The sequence below is a fragment of the Primulina huaijiensis genome, chromosome 2, assembly GCF_012295235.1.
Source record: "Primulina huaijiensis isolate GDHJ02 chromosome 2, ASM1229523v2, whole genome shotgun sequence".
Taxonomy (NCBI): domain Eukaryota; kingdom Viridiplantae; phylum Streptophyta; class Magnoliopsida; order Lamiales; family Gesneriaceae; genus Primulina; species Primulina huaijiensis.
In genome coordinates, this window is record NC_133307.1 from 27377776 (window position 1) to 27396580 (window position 18805).

The window sequence follows — 18805 nt, forward strand, 5'->3', positions numbered from 1 at the left end:
CGTGGACGTGGAAGTGGTCGTGGTCGTGGACGCGGCCGTGGTTTTGAAAATAATCGAGATAGTTATTTCTATAACTCATCTCAAAAGAACATCCCAAACCACCTACCGAAAAGGCATCAATAAAATATGAGTGTTAATGAGAATCACTCAAAAAGATTTGAAAGTTCTTGTTTCAGATGTGGTACTCCAGGACATTGGTCCCGTATTTGTCGAGCCCCTGAGCACCTTTGTAAACTGTATAAAGAATCAATAAAGGGGAAAGAAAAGGAGACCAACTTTACTGAACACAGTAAACCTTTGAGTGGTTCAACTCATTTTGATGCTGGAGATTTTCTGATTGATTTCTCAGACAATGATCAATTTGATGGTGGAATAAATATGTAAAATATTTTAGTTTTTCATGTATTCGTATGATAATGTTTTATAGTGTGTTATATTGTATTGTATTTTATTGTCAATAATTTTATTTCATTGCATATTTTTTTGAAGTTCAAATATGGAAAATGCTACGAACCAAGCTGAAGTTTGCATACCTGATAGTGGTACAACGCACACTATCCTCCGAGATAAAAGATATTTCTTGGAACTAAAACCAACAAAAACAACGGTGAATACAATATCAGGTCCTGTAGACTTGATTAAAGGATGTGGTAAAGCACAATTTTTGTTACCTAATGGTACAAAATTTTTGATCAATGATGCTTTATATTCACCACAATCGAAAAGAAATTTGTTGAGTTTTAATGATATATATTCCCATGGGTATGATACTCAAACAATGAATGAAGGGAATGAGAAATATATGTGTCTTACCACATATAAATCAGGAAAGAAATATGTGATTGAAAAACTACCAATGCTCCCTACTGGATTGCATTATACACATATACGTCCCATTGAATCAAACATGGTAATTGATAATTCTTCAATATTAACCAATTGGCATGATCGATTAGGACATCCTGGTTCAACAATGATGCGAAGAATTATAGAAAATACACATGGTCATCCATTGAAAGACCAGAAGATCTTTCAGAATAATAAGTTTCAATGTAAAGCATGTTCTCTTGGAAAACTTATTATAAGACCATCACCAGCCAAAATCCAAACTGAATCACCAATGTTTCTTGAACGTATTCAGGGTGATATTTGTGGACCAATCCATCCACCATGTGGACCATTCAGATACTTTATGGTATTGATTGATGCCTCCAGCAGATGGTCACATGTATGTTTATTGTCAACTCGAAATGTTGCATTTGCAAGATTACTTGCTCAAATAATAAAATTGAGGAATCAATTTCCCGATTATACAATCAAGAAAATTAGACTTGATAATGCTGGTGAATTTACTTCCCAGACTTTCAATGATTATTGTATGTCTATGGGAATCATTGTTGAGCATCCTGTTGCTCATGTACATACTCAAAATGGATTGGCTGAATCATTGATTAAACGTCTGCAAATGATTGCTAGACCAATGATTATGAAAACAAAGCTCCCTATTTCTATATGGGGACATGCAATTTTACATGCTGCTTCATTAATTCGCATCAGACCAAGTGCATATCATAAATACTCCCCATTGCAGCTTGCATTTGGTAAAGAACCAGACATTTCTCATCTGAGAATTTTTGGATGTATGGTGTATGTGCCTATTGCACCACCTCAACGAAAGAAAATGGGACCTCAAAGAAAGATTGGAATTTATATTGGTTATGATAGTCCATCGATCATTCGATATCTTGAACCACAGACAGGCGACGTGTTCACAGCACGTTTTGCTGATTGTCATTTTAATGAGGAAATCTTCCCAATGTTAGGGGGAGAACAGAAACATACCGAAAAAGAAATTACATGGTATGTATCATCATTGTTACATCTGGATCCAAGAACAAAACAATGTGAAAAAGATGTACAGCAAATTGTGCACTTGCAAAGAATAGCAAATCAAATACCAGATGCATTTGCAGACACAAAAGGGGTAACTAAATCATATATACATGCTGCAAATGCCCCTGCTCGAATTGAAATTCCGAAGAAACAAATTGAAGATAGTCATGATGTCATTAAACGCCTGAAGCGTGGAAGGCCAGTTGGTTCCAAGGATAAAAATCCTCGAAAAAGAAAATTCATAGAGAAACACAATGATCACAAAATAGAGAATGATGTTCCTGAAGAAACACATAATGATCACAAAATAGAGAATGATGTTCCTGAAGAAACACATGATGATGAAAATGTTTTGTCAGAACCACAAACTGACGAGAATCATGAAATCTCTATCAATTATATTAATACTGGAAAAATATGGAACCGAAAAGATATAGAAGAAATTGATGATATATTTTCTTATAATGTGGCAATCGACATCATAAATGATAATGAAGATCATGAACCAAAATCTTTTGGTGAATGTAAAAATCGGCAGGATTGGATAAAATGGAAAGATGCCATCCAGGTTGAATTGGATTCGCTAAATAAACGTAATGTTTTTGGACCTATAGTCCTTACACCTGAAGGTGTAAAACCTGTTGGATACAAATGGGTTTTTATTCGAAAGCGAAATGAGAAAAATGAAATAGTAAGATATAAAGCTCGACTTGTTGCACAAGGTTTTTCTCAAAGGCCTGGAATTGATTATGAAGAAACGTATTCTCCTGTGATGGATGCAATTACGTTTCGGTATTTGATTAGCTTGGCAGTATCTGAAAATTTAGAAATGCGTCTTATGGATGTTGTTACAGCCTACTTATATGGATCACTTGATAGTAATATATATATGAAAATCCCTGAAGGATTTAAGATGCCTGAAGCACAAAGTTCAAAACCCAGAGAATGTTATTCTGTGAAATTACTAAGATCATTATATGGGTTGAAGCAATCCGGCAGAATGTGGTATAATAGGCTAAGTGATCACTTGATGAAAAAGGGATATGTAAATAATTCAATATGCCCTTGTGTTTTCATTAAGAAAACAACATCCGGATGCGTAATTATTGCTGTATATGTTGATGATTTAAACATCATTGGAACAAATAAGGAAATTCAAGAAGTTGTGTCATACTTGAAAGAAGAATTTGAAATGAAGGATCTTGGAAAAACCAAGTATTGTCTGGGTTTACAAATTGAACAAAAAGAATGTGGAATATTTGTTCACCAGACAAATTATACAGAAAAGATCCTTAAACGTTTTAATATGGACAAATCAAATCCTTTAAGTACTCCAATGGTTGTTAGATCATTAAACATAGAAAAGGATCCATTCCGTCCATGTGAAGATGATGAAGATATTCTTGGTCCAGAAGTACCATATCTAAGTGCTATCGGTGCCCTTATGTATCTTACAAATTGTACAAGGATTGATATATCTTTTGCCGTAAATTTATTGGCAAGATTTAGCACATATCCAACAAAGAGACATTGGAACGGAATTAAACATATATTCCGTTATCTACGAGGAACGACAGACTTGGGACTTTTGTATTCAAAAGATGCTAATCCAAGTATAATTGGTTATGCCGATGCTGGATACTTATCTGATCCACACAAAGCACGTTCTCAAACTGGATATGTATTTACTCGTGGAGGCACTGCAATTTCTTGGCGTTCACAGAAACAAACACTTGTAACAACTTCATCAAATCATGCCGAGATTATTGCACTACATGAAGCAAGCCGTGAATGTGTGTGGTTAAAATCAATGACTCAACATATCCAAATCTCATGCGGATTATCATTCGACGAGAAGCCTGTGATACTATATGAAGATAATGCTGCATGTGTTGCTCAAATGAAAGAAGGATACATAAAAAGCGACAGAACTAAACATATTCCTCCTAAGTTCTTCGCATTCACCAAAGAGCTTGAGAAGAATAAATGTATTGATGTTCGTCACATTCAATCAAGTGAAAACTCATCAGATCTCTTCACAAAGGCACTTCCTACGACAATATTCAGAAAGCACATATATAATATTGGGATGCGCAATCTACGAAATTTGTGAAGAATTGTTTGTGTCAACATGAGGGGGAGTTTACGTGACTGCACTCTTTTTCCCTTACTATGGTTTTTATCCCAATGGGTTTTTCCTAGTAAGGTTTTTAACGAGGTAGTATAAAAACACGTAATGAAGACAATCATTATGATCATCATCACAAGGGGGAGTGTTGAAAAATAATATTTAAATATGTGTATTTGAATATTGAATGTTGAATATTTGAATGTTGAAAATAAGGTAAAATTAGGTGTTGAATATTGAAATTTGTGTGTGATGATTAAGGTAATGATGTAATTTATTTTTGGATTATTTGTAAAAATTTCCTATAAATAGATCTCTCATTTGTGAAGAAAATCACAATTGAGTTGAGAGAAAAATATTATAAAGTGTGTAGTGTGATAATTTTGAGAGTTTGAGATTTTTACTTTTTACCGTAAATTTTTACTTTTTCACAACACCATGTATATAATATTTGAATAATCTAAATATTATTTCCTGAAATGTTAAATTGGAGAACGTATCCAGCGTCGTTAACTTCATCAGCTTGCCACACGTTGGCTCCTTGTTCATCTGCTAACGTAAATCATTTAATTCCAGACGAAAGGATCCCACGTATGAATTTTAATAGCTTCACTTTGAAGATTGTGCTGTATAAAAAAAAATGGCGGATTCTTCGTCGTCATCATCATCTTCTTCTTCAAAGCTTGTGTATTTTGTAATATTTCCATTGATTTTACTATTCGGGCTTGTGATCATACTGAACCAGAAGCCTTCTAGTTGGCTCTCGTCTTCACCTTATGTGATATTAAAGAAAGGAGTTGGTGCACCGCCTCCCGCCACTGCGTCTGAGGTGGATCAGCCACCAGCGGTAAGGCCTTTTTTTAGTTCGAATAACTTCTACCATGGTTAAAATTGCTAGATTTTGGACTAGTTTTGAAATGAAACAGATGATGGAGAATGAAGATAGAAAAGAGTTCAGCGATTTGGAGAAGGTGGAGGCCAGTCTAGCTCGAGCTCGGGCAACGATTCAAGAAGCTCGGCGAAACAACGAAACGTCGTATGATTCAGATTATGTTCCCACTGGTCCAATGTACAGAGATCCCATATCTTTTCACAGGTAATAGTTTGATCTTGAAAAAATGAATGAGCTGATAAAGTTAAGGTATCCAAGAATCTGATTCATTATCCGCAACCTGTGCAGGAGCTACTTAGAAATGGAGAACTTGTTCAAGATATACGTGTACGAGGATGGGGAGCCACCTCTGTTCCATTACAGCAAGAGCCTTGGAATTCTTGGCATCGAAGGTATACTCATTCATCAACTCGAAATCAGCCGATTTCGTACCGGAGATCCTAGACAGGCACATGTTTATTTCGTCCCGATGAGTATGCAATCCATAGCCACGTACGCGTATGAGCGCAACAATCGTGCTTGGAGTCCGCTGCAAAACATAGCAAGAGACTATGTGAATCTCATAGCTACCAAGTATCCTTACTGGAATCGAACACTCGCGCACGATCATTTCATTCTTGCTTGCCATGATTGGGTACCACTTCTTGATTTTTCTTGTCTCCTAATCTACATTTACGCCGTGATCGAATAGCTGATTCCTCATTGTGAAACTTCTTGAATCTTGATAGGGCCCAACTATTTCTCATGGCGTACCTCACCTATACAAGAATTCGATCCGAGTTCTATGTAATGCGAACACGACAGAAGGATTCAAGCCCTCCACTGATGTCTCCATGCCAGAGATATATCTCCCTGATGGCACGATGGACGGCCTGATAGGGGGACCAGGACCGTCAGAACGTTCTGTTTTAGTTTTCTACGCTGGCGGCATCCATGGTGACATCAGGCAAGCTCTAATGGATCAGTGGAAAGATAAAGATCCAGACGTCCGAATCCACGAGTACCTCCCGAAGAACGTTTCTTACTATGGAATGTTTCGGAAGAGCAAGTATTGTATCTGTCCCAGTGGATGGGAAGTAGCTAGTCCAAGAATGGTGGAAGCCCTTTATATGGGGTGCGTTCCCGTGCTTCTCAAGAACCATTATGCTAAACCGTTTGACGACGTTTTGGATTGGGGGACGTTTTCGGTCGATGTTGGGGTAAATGAGATTGCTGATCTGAAGAAGATTTTGACGGCCATTCCTGCAGGCAAATACATGGAAATGCAAAGGGTAGGTGTTCTAGTAAGGAGACATTTCGAGGTTAATTTCCCCCCGAAACGGTTCGATGTTTTTCATATGATACTGCATTCGGTGTGGCTGAGGAGGATAAATATTCAGCTTAATGATGCACATGAAACTTGAGTGAGTTGTGTGTAGGAATCCTTACTGATTTTACTGTCTGTATTCCCTGTTGTAATCTAAGTTAATCTTCTTGTATTGACACGTTTGATGTTTTTATAATTCATAAGATGTTGAAAACACTCACATTTGGACCCAACTTTGGTAAGTACTAAATAAATGTTGCAGTTAATACGAAAACTGAAAATTGAGCAAACACATGAAATATTATAATTGAATCTGGATGATCTATGATGGGCTTCTAATTTCATGACTTGAAGATGTCCTTAGTATGGTTTTCGGAAAGGTGAGCCGATTCTTTATGCCTTCTCGCCTGCCTTGATGATGAACCAGCCACCATCACCACTCGTGGTTCACGTCTTTCGAAGACCGCATTTCCATATCACTCGAACAACAATTACTTCCGGTCAGAAACTTGAAAAATATATATGTTGATGGTAATCAACAACTCAAATTGTTGACGGAAGTTCCCATTCTCGGCAACCAAAATACCTATATAAATAAAGTGTACTACTGTTGCCGCTATTTTTAGTAAAAGACAACACTTATGTTAATTACGAGTCAGGACCCACACATGTTATTTAAAATAAATGCAAACATATGATGACAAATACATATTTTATTACTTTGGTTGATGATTATATTAAATTCTACCATGTTTTCAAAATTAAAGATGAAATCATAGGAAAAAAATTTATTACAAAAGTTAAATTGAAAATCAACTTGACACTAAATTAAGGTGTCAAAAATTATCATGGATATGAATATGAATCATCATTGTCTCGAGTTCTATGATCAACACAAAATCAAACACAATACCACTATATTTTATTTTCCTCGATAAAATTGAATTTTCAAAAGAAAGTACTTTTAAAGTTGTAATTGGATTGATGAATTAATTCATTGATTTCAAATATATTTTTGTTGTTCTATAGAAGTAAGACTATCAACATCAAATTCATAATTTTCATGTTTATATAGTATTTCACGTTAATTATGTTTAATTATAAATTCACTCAATAATGGTATCATCTAGAATTCACTATATTTTTGGTAACTAATATATAAATAAAGTGTGAACTTAATATTTTAATTATTATTTTGTTGTTAACAATGCATTAATAATTGAAATCCATATATTTCAAATCTATATATCTCCCCAAGTGCACCCTAAAAGAAATTATGAACCATCATTGTTGAGGCAATCTCCAACCACAAAATCTATTTTGGTGCAAATTTTACATTAAAATAGTGCGATTTCTGCACCAAATACAACGTCCATCTCCAACCCATTTACTTCAAATCTTACACCAAAAAGAATATTCTCGAAATATTCTTTTTATTTTACATATATTAATTATTATATTTTAATATCTTTTTTTAAATTTTTATAATTAAATATTTCAATTTTTATTATTAAATATCTAATTATTAAAATGATATAATAAATATTATACTATTATGTAAATATATCTAATTATTGCGCAGAGGGGAATGGAAAATAGCGTAGCTCCATTGAAGAAAACTCATGCACTATTTTGACGTGAAATATCATTTTAGCGTAAGGGTTGAAGTTCTGATCTACCCATAACATACAAGAACAAGAGATTGACAGTTTGGTTGATGTAATATTTTTTTCTCTAAAAGATCATGTCAGACAGTGGAACAAGAACAAGAGATTGACAGTGAGGTTGATGTAATATTTATTTATTTTTATTCGAGATCATTCTTTAATTTGACATGTTTTTTTAATTCTTTACAATGTTTTGTACGTTTTTTTATTTTTCCGACTTTAGTTCTTTTTCATTTTCTGCTGGTGTTCTTTTCTCTTCTTTTACGTCGTTGCATGGTTATTAATGAAGAAGTCAAGTAAGAAAACGTTTGGGTAACTACTGCCTTAATATTAATAATTGATGTTTGGTTGTCTATTTTAAAGTAAAAAAACGTTTGGGTAACTACTGCTTTAATATATAATTGATGTTTGGTTGTATATTTTAAAATTTTAAAAATAAATTGAAAGAAAAGAAAAGAAATTTTTCGTAGTTTTAATGCAATAAATTCATCTTTATCTAAAAAAATGACAATTTTTTTGTTAGTTATTATGTATATAATTATTTTTAACAAAAACTTGTGCAAGACGGTCTCGCGGGTAGTATTTTGTGAGACATATCTCTTATTTGGGTCATCCATAAAAAATATTATTTTTTATGCTAAGAGTATTACTTTTTATTGTGAATATCGGTAGGGTTGACCCGTCTCACAGATAAATATTCGTGAGACCGTTTCACAAGAGACCTACTCTTATTTTTTTATATTACCTAAAAAACTGATGAAAAGCTTGTTTAAAAAATTATTTTTTAAGCCGAATGCTTTTATGCCCATACGGATAATTGAAAAAATACTGAATAAAATACATGCTACGTTACACGTCAATATCTCATATAAAATAAAATTACTGTTAAAATGAATTACTTTAATATTTTAATTGAAATTGTTTTTAATTTTTTTTTTTTTGTTGTTTGAAATGATCGCGGCACATCCCTTCTGTTTTTAAGTTTAGATTCTGATTTTTTTAGACTATAAAATGTCGAAATAAAAGTTGAGAAAATGATTTTTTTTTCCCCATTATCTTGTCCAATTTTGGATTTTGATCTATTAAGCTTTTCAATTTTGGTTTTAATTATACAAAATTTTAATTTTCGACTATTTCTGTCCAATTGTTGATGTAGTGGCTGAAAATTCAGCAATTTTCAACGGTATGTCAGCAATTTTTGATGTCATGTCAGTATTTTCTTGTGTCGCATCAGAATTTTTCAGTGTCATATTAGTATTTTTCTGTGTCGCATCAAAAATTAAATCAAAATATTCGAAAATTAAAAGTTAACGTACCAAAATCAAATATCGAAAATTTGGTGGACAAATCTTTAAAATTAAACAAGTTAGTGAAAAAAATGACATTTTTCCCTTAAAGTTTATGAGAACATTATCAAGAATTACATACAGAGCATTTTTGTAAATATTTGATCATGTCAAGAAATTTGTACGCACTACTATCTAACATAAATGTACTTCAATTTTTAAAATATATAATATATAGTGAGTTATTATAAAATAATATTTTCCATTTGTAATCAAATGGGTACATTAATATATAACCGATCAATCAAATGGGTACATTAATCTATACCAATCAATCAAACTGATCAATTTTTGAAGAATAATTTTGAATAACTAAATTAATTATATTAATATTTAAATAATTTTAAACCACATATATCGTAAAAGAAGATTTAAAATTTCAATCTGGTCAATATTTTCAAATAATCAGTTGACTAAAATAGTCAGAATAATGTAGAAAAAGAGATGAAGGAGTTTTTTTTGGAGTCACAAGAAATTTTATGACACGATCTCACGAGTTGATTTTATGAAACAGTTCTATGTAGGTTCCTCATGAAAAAAATTATTTTTTATATAAAAAATATTGTTTATTATTATGTGCATTATTGACATATCTCAATAATAAAGATTCACGAGACATATTATTTTGGAGATATTATGAAAATTGGAATTGGAATCACTATTTTTATGTAAAAGATTTTATTTATTAGAAGGAAATAACGATGATTAATGCATATATATAAATACAACAGACGCACACTCCCTACAGCAGAGAATAGTTAAGCTGAAGAACAATGGAAGAGAGACAAGGCGAAGTAGTGTGTGTAACAGGTGGCAGCGGCTACATCGGTTCGTGGCTCGTTCAGAGCCTCCTCCTCCGTGGCTACACCGTCCACGCCACCGTCCAGAATCTCAGTTCCTCCCTCCGACCTTTTGATTTTATGATATAGTTGCGTGATTCAGCTTTTGTGGCTTACTATTTCATCATTTTGCTCCTCAGAAGATGATAAAGAAACAAAGCACCTGGAATCGATCGCGGGAGCTGAATCTCGCCTCCGTCTTTTCCAGATGGATTTGCTTGATTATAGTTCCATTCTCGCCGCAGTTTCTGGCGCCTCCGGCGTGTTCCACGTCGCTTCCCCTTGTTTCTTCAATCCAGTCTCCGATCCTAAGGTTCTTGCAGAATTGAAGATAAATTTTCTCTTAACAAACTGAAGTACTTTACAGTCTCCCATTCGAAATATTTGCTGATACAATTGATTTTAGTGTGAACTGTTGGATCCGGCGATCAGTGGCACCATTAATGTGCTAACGGCAGCCAAGGATACCGGCGTTCGACGGGTGGTTGTGACCTCGTCGACATCGTCGATTATGCCGAGCCCGAATTGGCCGGGTGATGTGGTTAAGAATGAAGATTGCTGGACAGATGAGGAGTACTGCAAGCAAAATGGGGTACTTTTCTTCATGGTTAATAATCGATTATGTTCTCAATATTTGCTTTTGAATTGTGCGTTTCTATAATTTCTGTTGTATAATTCTCCCCCATTTTTTTGTTTGTGGAAATTTTGGTCGAAATAGCCGCAGCCCAAAGGTTGTCGCTCATGGTATCGTGAGGGATTTTAAATTCATAATAACGAATTAATTTGACACCGAATTTCAAATCCAAAAATAATTAATTTTTGAGTCATTATAATGGATTTCAAATTAATCGATCACATGAATTCATTTCAAATTCACCCCTCAAATCGAAATATTTCAATCCACATGCAACCTAAAAGAATTTAAAAGAAAATTTGGGAAGTGTTGAAAAAATATATAACCAAAACTTCATAAAATTAGGAAAAGTTTTGAAAAATTCAAAACACTGTTCCATTACAGCCATGACGGCCATTTTGTTTTGCATCGGCCTAAAAATCGGCCATATTCCATAAAAATTAGGGTTGTAGTAATTTTAAGCTGGAAAGTTTGTGGCTTTATCTACCGTTCCTGTTTACGCTCAACGGCGAACATGTCTACAAGGTTGAGAGGCTACAGATTAATAAACTGATATAGTGGCTTAGTATTGATGTTCCCAACAATTTATGATGCAAATGCAATGCCTGTGATATAACTCAGATAGTATGGCCTGTGGTATATTATAGGCTGGTCTAGAGTGGACCACCGTAGGCATTTTCTAAAAGGATCTTGGCTTTATTTTCATACAACAATATGAAGACTAAAAACGGGAATTTGAGCATCGATTATTGCATTGTGTTTACGACTGAGTCTGCTTGTTTAGCTTTGGTATGCACTTTCTAAAACACTGGCTGAAAAGGCTGCTTGGAAATTTGCCGCGGAAAATGGTGTGGATATTGTAGTGGTGAATCCTGGAACAGTGATGGGTCCTATGATCCCTCCGGCGTTAAATGCAAGTATGGAGATGATTCTTCGCCTTCTTCAGGGTAACCCAATTCCAAACTTTCCATAAAAAATGTTAACTTCACGGCTTGTTGTCGAATTTCTTTGGATACATTGTTAAAAATGCCAGAGAGATGAAAAGTTGCATGTACTTACCATATCTTAGAGTGAAGATGATCCTGAAATCTGGATTATTTGTTTGGATATAGGCCATGAGGAAGCATACGAGAATTCCTACATGGGATCTGTGCATGTTAAAGATGTGGCTCTGGCACACATACTTGTGTATGAAAATACATCGGCTACCGGACGTCACTTATGCGTTGAAGCTGTATCTCATTTCAGTGACTTTGCTGCTAAGGTTGCAGAATGCTACCCTGAGTACAAGGTGCCTAGGTAATAATGCACTCTTGCAAAACGTCGTTAAGACCGCCTGTAAAATTCTTGTATTGGATGAATCTGATATGTGAGATGTAAACACCAAACACAATCTCAACACTTGCCTAAATATTGATCTCTTATTCCTTTTTGATTTTCCTTGACATTCTCTCCAGACTTGTTTGAAACCACGTAAAGTTTGCACACCTATGATATACGCAGTCAAGCAATGGTCAGTAAAAAACACTGTATCAGAGCTTGGACTAAAGTTGATGAGATGTGAATGTTAAAAGATGAACCGAATGAGATATTAGAATATAAAAAATGTCGGAACTGTCTTAGATGTTTTGGATGTGGTAACAGTAGCCGTTAGAAGCTCGAAATTAACTAGACATAAAACTATTAGGCAGTCAGACTATCTGGAATGAGTTTGGTAGCGAGGTAATTGTAGTTCCTTTTCATTTTTCGATTCATCTAGCACACCTGTTCCTGTATAACATAACATTCCAGGGCTGCCGACTAAATACTCTGCTTTTGGTGTAAAATGTGTAGATTATCGAAGGATACGCAGCCTGGACTGCTAAGGTGCAAGGATGCAGCCAAGAAGCTTATAGACTTAGGTATTCAATTTCTTCCCATGGAGCAAATTATCAAGGATTCTGTTGAGAGTTTGAGGAGCAAAGGATATCTTCCTTAAACATTAGTTGTTTATTAATACACACACACACACACACTCTTGCTGAGCTGGCACAAAGCGTAACATTATGAAATTTGTGTGTAATGAATATTTATACCTTTTTTTATATGTGGGACCAAATATATTATATTATATTTAATTAGAATTTAGAAAGTCGTAGAATGGCAACCATTTGGTGCTGTGCTCTCCTCTTCTTCGACACTCACAAGAAAGAAGCTCAAACTCCCACTTTGCTCTCCTCTCCCTCACACTTTCCCATGACTTCACCTGGGACGACATCGTTCGATTCTCTTAACCGCCGCGTAAAAGTGATTCTTCTTATCTCCAAGGTTCTTCCTGAAAGTAAACCTCTGCAACCGCAATGATGTACGTTCTCAAGCTCTCAGCTTCTATTCTTCTGTGTATGTTGTATTATTCTAATCCTAAATCGTGGGATGCATTTCAGGAGATTTCAGGAGAAGCTACGTGAATTCTTCGTCCCTTTTGTTGTAGAGGAACAAATTGTCGGCTATGTTCACAAGAAGTAATCATGCTTTCCTTCTCGATTTTGATTCATTCTTTGTTGGGTTTTTTTTTAGTTGAGCTATCAATGTTTTTTGTTGTTGGTTTGGATCAGTAAACGGGATTTGTTTGGTCTCAAGGTTTGATGAGGTTCGAATTCATAAAATATATGTTGCATTAATTGTTTATCAAATAGCATTATAGTTTATTTACCACTGATGACATTAGCTTCAAGATTCGATTTTGTTAAGATTTTTCCGCAAGTTGTGTTATGAATTGTTTTCGTTTGATGGCCAATTGGTGATATGCCATCTTCGTTTTTTGTTAAGTGATTAGGACTTATTATAGATAATGTAGTAAAAGGGGTATTTACAGTGCCTCTTCTCATTGTCTGCATACCGTTGTACTGATTGATTTGGGTTACAGTTTATGTTGGATAACTCCTTGCCATTGTAGTTTTGTTGCTGTTGAATTTAGATTATCGTGTTGCCTCGCCGAGGCTTGTTAATGGATTAAGTAAATGATTAATCATTTGAGAATTTGACTTACAGCAGTAAACTAAATATTTAGAACTCGTGTCTTGTGATCGCAACTTAGCAGAAACTCTGGTAGACAACGAGCCTTTCTTACCGTGGGGAATTGTTTTGCGTGCTGAATATTTTTGTTTCCTGTGATATAAAGTGTTGCAACCACCTGCTTGAATCAAATAACAGTAACCAAATAATGGAATAAATGAAGCAAAACTCAAGGAATTCATATTATTTAAGAGATGAAAAAGAAAGTAATTGTTCCCTCTTTACAGAGTCTCTCCCTCCCTCTTCTCAGAGTAAATTCGAAAGGAAAAATCAATAACTGGATCATCTCCCTGACTCCCCTATGTATATCATAGATACCCCTCCCACATGCCTGTCCCTTCCTTCCAGTTCCAGAATATACATATTTATCATGGGCTATTCATTTTTGGCTCACAACTTGATATGCCTTTCATTCACTTTTTGGCCCACATCTTGATATTCTGTGTCATAAAGTCGCTTCCAATGTCACATATAGATTTGCTCACCATTTGAGGAGGTTCGAAGATACATTCACATTTCCAGAGAACACCTCTTATGGCCTCCATTTTGGATACCATATTGCATTACATACTAAGCTGAGCACATACAAGGACAGGACAATAGCTGTTGGCGACGTAATCAAGTGTCTGGGTGAAGAACTTATACCAGGAATTCGGAATGAGGTATTTGGAATGTGCTATCACTATATGGATATGCATTAACATACATGTCCATCATTTTGTTCTATGTTTTTGGCTTGTTCATTATTTACACCTGTATGCTGTCAAGTCTTCTCTTGGGACAGCATAATTCTTCTCACTAGAACGAACAGCAGCACCATACTTTGGAATAAGGTGGGATGGTATCCAATTTGAGCTTAACTCTAGATTTTGTGCTATAACATATTTTATTGCTTATTAATGCCAGATTGAGTTTTATTTAAGTTATCCTCCAGAAAGTAAACTTTTATCGACATCAATGAAAAATTGCTGTTTTTGTCCTATAAGTTGGCATATTTTTTCTTTTGGTCCTTTGATTGATCCTCTTGATTGCCATTTTCTTATGATGATGCATGTTTCTGCTAGGTTAGTGCAGATGAATGGCTACGTCGAAAGAGATGGGAAGAAATATCTTTGGCTAGCGAAGAGAAGTATAGTTAAACCCACTTTTCCTAGGAAGCTAGATGAAATGGTTGCTGGAGGACAGGTATGTGCTGACCTCCTAGTTTGTGATTGAAAATTCTATTTGAAAGTTACTTAGGCAGCTTACGGATTTATATAGCCCTACATGTTTTCTGGGGATACATTTATTGGAAATTTTAATTCATTTTTGGTTTTGATTTAGAAGAGATTGCTTTTCGAGTTGGTCATGCATGCTATTAACCTGTAATAAAAATTAAGTGCGAGTTAAAGAATATGAATAGAAGTAACCAATTTCCTATATGCGACCTTGGTAAGCATAGGAAATTGGTTATTTCTATTCATATTCTTTTAACTCGCACTTAATTTTTATTACAGGTTAGTAGCATTGTCTTTGTCTTTATGCATGACCAACTCGAAAAGCAATCTCTTCTGAAAATCGTAATTATATCCACATCTCTACGAACTACACTTGTTGGAAATTGTATTCAATGGACCATGTGCATTTATATGTATATTTTAATTCATTTTTGTTTTTGAGCCAACAAATTCGGAAAATTTATCGCCAAAAACCAAAAGAACTTCATGAGAGAAAATAATAGCATATATATCTTCATAATGGGAGCTCGATCACGAGGATGAAAAATGCATAGTGTTTAGAAGAAAGTAATTGGGAGCCAAAATAAGAACCGTTCTACTACTTCTATACCAAGTTAGCAAAGGGCAAACCATTACTCAATATATTCATCTCGTGAGCACCTTATATTGTTCTCACCATTTTACGACAATTGACTTGAGAGTCAGAAGAAATACGTCGAGACAACCTCTCAGTTTTCTTCTAACTCCGTTTGTCATCTTAACCCTTTCTATCTCCGTTTGTCATTTCAACCCTATCTTAGGTCGAAGTCAGTGTTCCAATTCAGTTCTTGCCAGCAGAAGATGACCATCCGTCCAGTACCATCCACCGGAGGAAGATCATCCAATTTTAGCGACTATCAATTCTTATAGTTAATATTAATTATGTCTAGTATATTAACGTTTAAGTGTGATTATTTTTTTTATTATAAAAGGCATTATATTTACTATCGGAGCACTAATTTGACAGTCTTGTAGCCAATATCAATTAAAATCGTTTATGTGCTCGAACCTACTATTATTCTTTCCCCTTCTGTTTTGTACAGTCCATCAGACCTAGAGGGAAAACTGTAAGAATAATCGCCATATCGAATAAAACCTTCAAATGTACGACACGATTTGTCACGCAAAACGCCGAGAACACATTCATAGAAAATAGATACATGTCCGTAGGAACCGAAAGACTGGAAAAAGTTTTGAATATCTTCATATACACAAAGCTAAAGTTGTGAGCTAAAGAAAAGAAGTGAATACATCTCCCATTCAATTGCAAATACCATAACCGGCGACTCATCTATTTCTCGATCTCATCAACCTGAATCACATTTTTTCTGGGATTGAATTCAAAAGAGTAGGTTCTTCCAAAGATCAGTCCATTTTCTTTTATAAAACCCGACCAAGCCACGTCGAGCCTAAAAAACCCCGGTTTACGGTACAGTTCCACAGAAGTAAAATGCTGCTTTGGCACATACTCCAGCACCACTCTCTTTTGCCCGATCAAACCAGACACTTTCGCAAATTCCACACGGAGAGACTATGTTTCAAGCAAAGCCACAAAACCATATATACGAGTTGGAATAAAACATCATCTGGAATAGCTAAGTGAAAAGTCCTTGAAACAATATGAAGAGAAGAGTACAGATTTTTACCACTCTCGATCTGTGATGCTTCTTCAAAACAATCTCGAAGTAGAGTGGGCTCGAATGATCCACATTACCAGGATTCCTAGCTGCTTCTTCCTCCAAAAAGCTAGTCTTTGCTCGTTTGTTCTTCGCTTCTGCTAATGAATTTCATTGGAAGATAAAATCCGCGATGACAACAGGAGAGAAAGACAGCCATAAATGATATCTAAAATCCGTAAAACGGCAATATCAGTTACGAAACAAGCTACAAGAGAGGTTATAAACCGCCCCCGAAACCCGATCCATTGAAGCTATTAATAACCAATTCTAACACCTGTTTCAGGAGCGGTTCACTCGCTTCTACCACCTCTACATATAGAGAGACAAGTGTGATTTTACTTGTTAGCATGGTTTGCACCAATATAATGTTTAAAAAAGCAGTAAGGGTCGGAGACGGGCAATCACTCATTCTTAAAACCAGCTGTCCTAATTCTAAATTATTCATATATTTTTCTAATCATACAAGTTCCCATCACACAATATTTCATGATTAAGAACAAACAAGAAAGCTAACCAAGGTGGCTGCGTTTGGCTAATCCGCAATCTGCGCTCAATATTTCAACTTCTTCAGCAGAGTCAGAGGTCTCGAACTCCGATTTACGGTTGGAAATTTCCCTCTCGCAGCCGCTGATTCCATACACCGAAACATGAATTATGGACTTCCCAGCTAACCAGAACAACAGAAATTCCCCCATTCTAAGCCCCAAATCCTCAACAAATTTCGGCCAGCCTTGCGTAAAGTAACAATCCTCATCCTCTGTATGCTCTAGTTTCACAGCCCAAGATTTCCCAGAACTGGCTCTGAGTACCGCATTTTCAGGTAAAAGTTCACCATGTTTCTTCACGAAAGCAGTCGGCAACCTCTGAAGGACAACACCAAACAAGCATTAAACAAGAAATCCATTATCAAATAGAATCATTTTCTTACTGGAGGCATAAATACAAATACATAAACTCATTCAGCGATGCGAATCAGTACATAAAATCAGAACTTACCAGTTGGCGAGTGAAATCTTCACTGAACAAGACTTTGAAAAATGAGGGCTTGGATCGTCGCTTCCCTTCCATGAGAAATCAGTCCAGAAACTACGTGGTCATGCAAAAAGATGGAATTTTTTTTGGACTAAAAAGAAAACTCACACTTCAATTACTTTTCCTCCTGATATCCACCAGTACTTCAAATATAGTTTCACTGTTTCAGACGTGATCATTCAAATCATGTCAAGTCATACTGACACACTGGAGGGAATAGTAAATCCCATAAACCAAGAAAAAAATCTCCTCAACTCTTTCTCCACTTCGTATTATAATTTTAATTATAAAGAAAAAAATTGGAAGCTTGTAACTTAAAAGATATTATACTAATTTGTTGTGGGTCTCCAGAAACAGAGAGATGGGCTAAAATAAAATGTTTTATGCCTTCCTTTGTCGCCATTGGAAAATACAGATAAAATAAAGAATCACATCGGTTGCACGGATGATCAAATGAATTCAATTTCAATATTTAATAATTATATCGCTAATATTTTAGTTTCTGTTAGAAACAAAGTTTGAGATTAAAATTTATTTGTCTAAATCAAGTAAATTCAAGCTCTAAATTGAGATGAATTCGATCGAAAAGTATTGAATGATTTGAGTTTCGAGTCCACCTCAAACATAGTTAATTTGAACCTTAAAATTGTATTCATATTTAACCCAATTGGGTCCGTTTATATTTTAAGTCAGCAAAAAAAAAAAGAGAAAAAAGAGGTTAAAATATATTATGCTGCATTTTAATCACGAAATACTGAAAAATAGATTTGATCACGATATATGAATCGATAATTTTAATTATAAGATGTCTACAAAAGACTGAATAAGAATCGCATTGTTTTGGTACGATTTGGTAATCGATTCGGTTTGGCCGGCGATGTTATCAAATTAATTGAATTTAAATATTTAATAACCATAAGACAAATTTTTTATTTCCATTCTAATTTACCATTTAATTATTTTTTTATAATGCATATGGTCCATGTATTACACTTTGAGCTCTCGATTCCGAATCTTTGCGCTCAACGTTATAGCAAAAAGTAAAGATTCGAATAGTTCTTCCCAATTTATCTTTGCTG

General features: G+C 34.9%; 4 protein-coding genes and 1 long non-coding RNA gene across 10 annotated transcripts; 3 read left to right on the top strand and 2 right to left on the bottom strand.

The window, feature by feature from the left end:
* The first annotated feature begins 4508 nt into the window (after nt 1–4508).
* On the top strand, nt 4509–6491 carry LOC140971195 (probable glycosyltransferase At5g03795). Its single transcript, XM_073433326.1, has 4 exons — nt 4509–4868; nt 4948–5117; nt 5202–5547; nt 5642–6491. The coding sequence occupies exons 1-4, from the start codon at nt 4662–4664 to the stop codon at nt 6314–6316; spliced, it is 1398 nt and encodes a 465-aa protein (XP_073289427.1). The 5' UTR covers nt 4509–4661; the 3' UTR covers nt 6317–6491.
* LOC140971199 (uncharacterized) lies at nt 6202–6769 on the bottom strand. The gene is made up of 3 exons (XR_012174260.1): nt 6706–6769; nt 6342–6658; nt 6202–6311 (listed from the first exon to the last, which is right to left on the bottom strand). It is a non-coding gene; the product is annotated as an uncharacterized lncRNA (long non-coding RNA).
* Nucleotides 6770–9946: 3177 nt separating this feature from the next.
* LOC140971196 (phenylacetaldehyde reductase-like) lies at nt 9947–12743 on the top strand. Its single transcript, XM_073433327.1, has 6 exons — nt 9947–10126; nt 10212–10384; nt 10478–10663; nt 11490–11652; nt 11818–12004; nt 12539–12743. The coding sequence occupies exons 1-6, from the start codon at nt 10006–10008 to the stop codon at nt 12681–12683; spliced, it is 975 nt and encodes a 324-aa protein (XP_073289428.1). The 5' UTR covers nt 9947–10005; the 3' UTR covers nt 12684–12743.
* Nucleotides 12744–12825: 82 nt separating this feature from the next.
* LOC140971198 (nudix hydrolase 20, chloroplastic-like) lies at nt 12826–15770 on the top strand. Of its 5 annotated transcripts, none has more exons than XM_073433331.1 (4): nt 12826–13049; nt 13129–13206; nt 14824–14944; nt 15256–15770. In XM_073433331.1, exons 1-4 carry the CDS (start codon nt 13045–13047, stop codon nt 15415–15417), a joined length of 366 nt encoding a protein of 121 aa, XP_073289432.1. In that variant the 5' UTR covers nt 12826–13044; the 3' UTR covers nt 15418–15770. The 5 variants fall into 5 exon arrangements, with proteins under 5 accessions (XP_073289432.1, XP_073289434.1, XP_073289431.1 ...); XM_073433333.1 differs by lacking the exon at nt 15256–15770 and adding an exon at nt 14235–14421; XM_073433330.1 differs by lacking the exon at nt 12826–13049 and having other exon boundaries at nt 13117–13206.
* A 427-nt stretch (nt 15771–16197) lies between these two features.
* On the bottom strand, nt 16198–18065 carry LOC140971197 (B3 domain-containing protein REM17-like). 2 transcript variants are annotated; one of them, XM_073433328.1, is made up of 4 exons: nt 17691–18065; nt 17209–17557; nt 16662–16792; nt 16198–16546 (listed from the first exon to the last, which is right to left on the bottom strand). In XM_073433328.1, exons 1-4 carry the CDS (start codon nt 17760–17762, stop codon nt 16307–16309), a joined length of 792 nt encoding a protein of 263 aa, XP_073289429.1. In that variant the 5' UTR covers nt 17763–18065; the 3' UTR covers nt 16198–16306. The 2 variants fall into 2 exon arrangements, with proteins under 2 accessions (XP_073289429.1, XP_073289430.1); XM_073433329.1 differs by having other exon boundaries at nt 16662–16789; nt 17691–18062.
* Between the last annotated feature and the right edge of the window lie 740 nt (nt 18066–18805).

Coding starts and splice junctions, on each gene's coding strand:
- LOC140971195 (XM_073433326.1), top strand. CDS start 4,662: ATGGCGGATTCTTCGTCGTCATCATCATCTTCTTCTTCAAAGCTTGTG. Junction 4,869..4,947: donor AGGTGGATCAGCCACCAGCG/GTAAGGCCTTTT, acceptor GAAATGAAACAG/ATGATGGAGAATGAAGATAG. Junction 5,118..5,201: donor GATCCCATATCTTTTCACAG/GTAATAGTTTGA, acceptor CAACCTGTGCAG/GAGCTACTTAGAAATGGAGA.
- LOC140971196 (XM_073433327.1), top strand. CDS start 10,006: ATGGAAGAGAGACAAGGCGAAGTAGTGTGTGTAACAGGTGGCAGCGGC. Junction 10,664..11,489: donor AGTACTGCAAGCAAAATGGG/GTACTTTTCTTC, acceptor CTGCTTGTTTAG/CTTTGGTATGCACTTTCTAA. Junction 12,005..12,538: donor CCTGAGTACAAGGTGCCTAG/GTAATAATGCAC, acceptor TAAAATGTGTAG/ATTATCGAAGGATACGCAGC.
- LOC140971198 (XM_073433330.1), top strand. CDS start 13,118: ATGCATTTCAGGAGATTTCAGGAGAAGCTACGTGAATTCTTCGTCCCT. Junction 13,207..14,823: donor GTCGGCTATGTTCACAAGAA/GTAATCATGCTT, acceptor TGTTTCTGCTAG/GTTAGTGCAGATGAATGGCT. Junction 14,945..15,255: donor AAATGGTTGCTGGAGGACAG/GTATGTGCTGAC, acceptor TTTTTATTACAG/GTTAGTAGCATTGTCTTTGT.
- LOC140971197 (XM_073433328.1), bottom strand. CDS start 17,762: ATGGAAGGGAAGCGACGATCCAAGCCCTCATTTTTCAAAGTCTTGTTC. Junction 17,558..17,690: donor AAGATTTCACTCGCCAACTG/GTAAGTTCTGAT, acceptor GTTGTCCTTCAG/AGGTTGCCGACTGCTTTCGT. Junction 16,547..16,661: donor AGCATCACAGATCGAGAGTG/GTAAAAATCTGT, acceptor CTTGAAACATAG/TCTCTCCGTGTGGAATTTGC.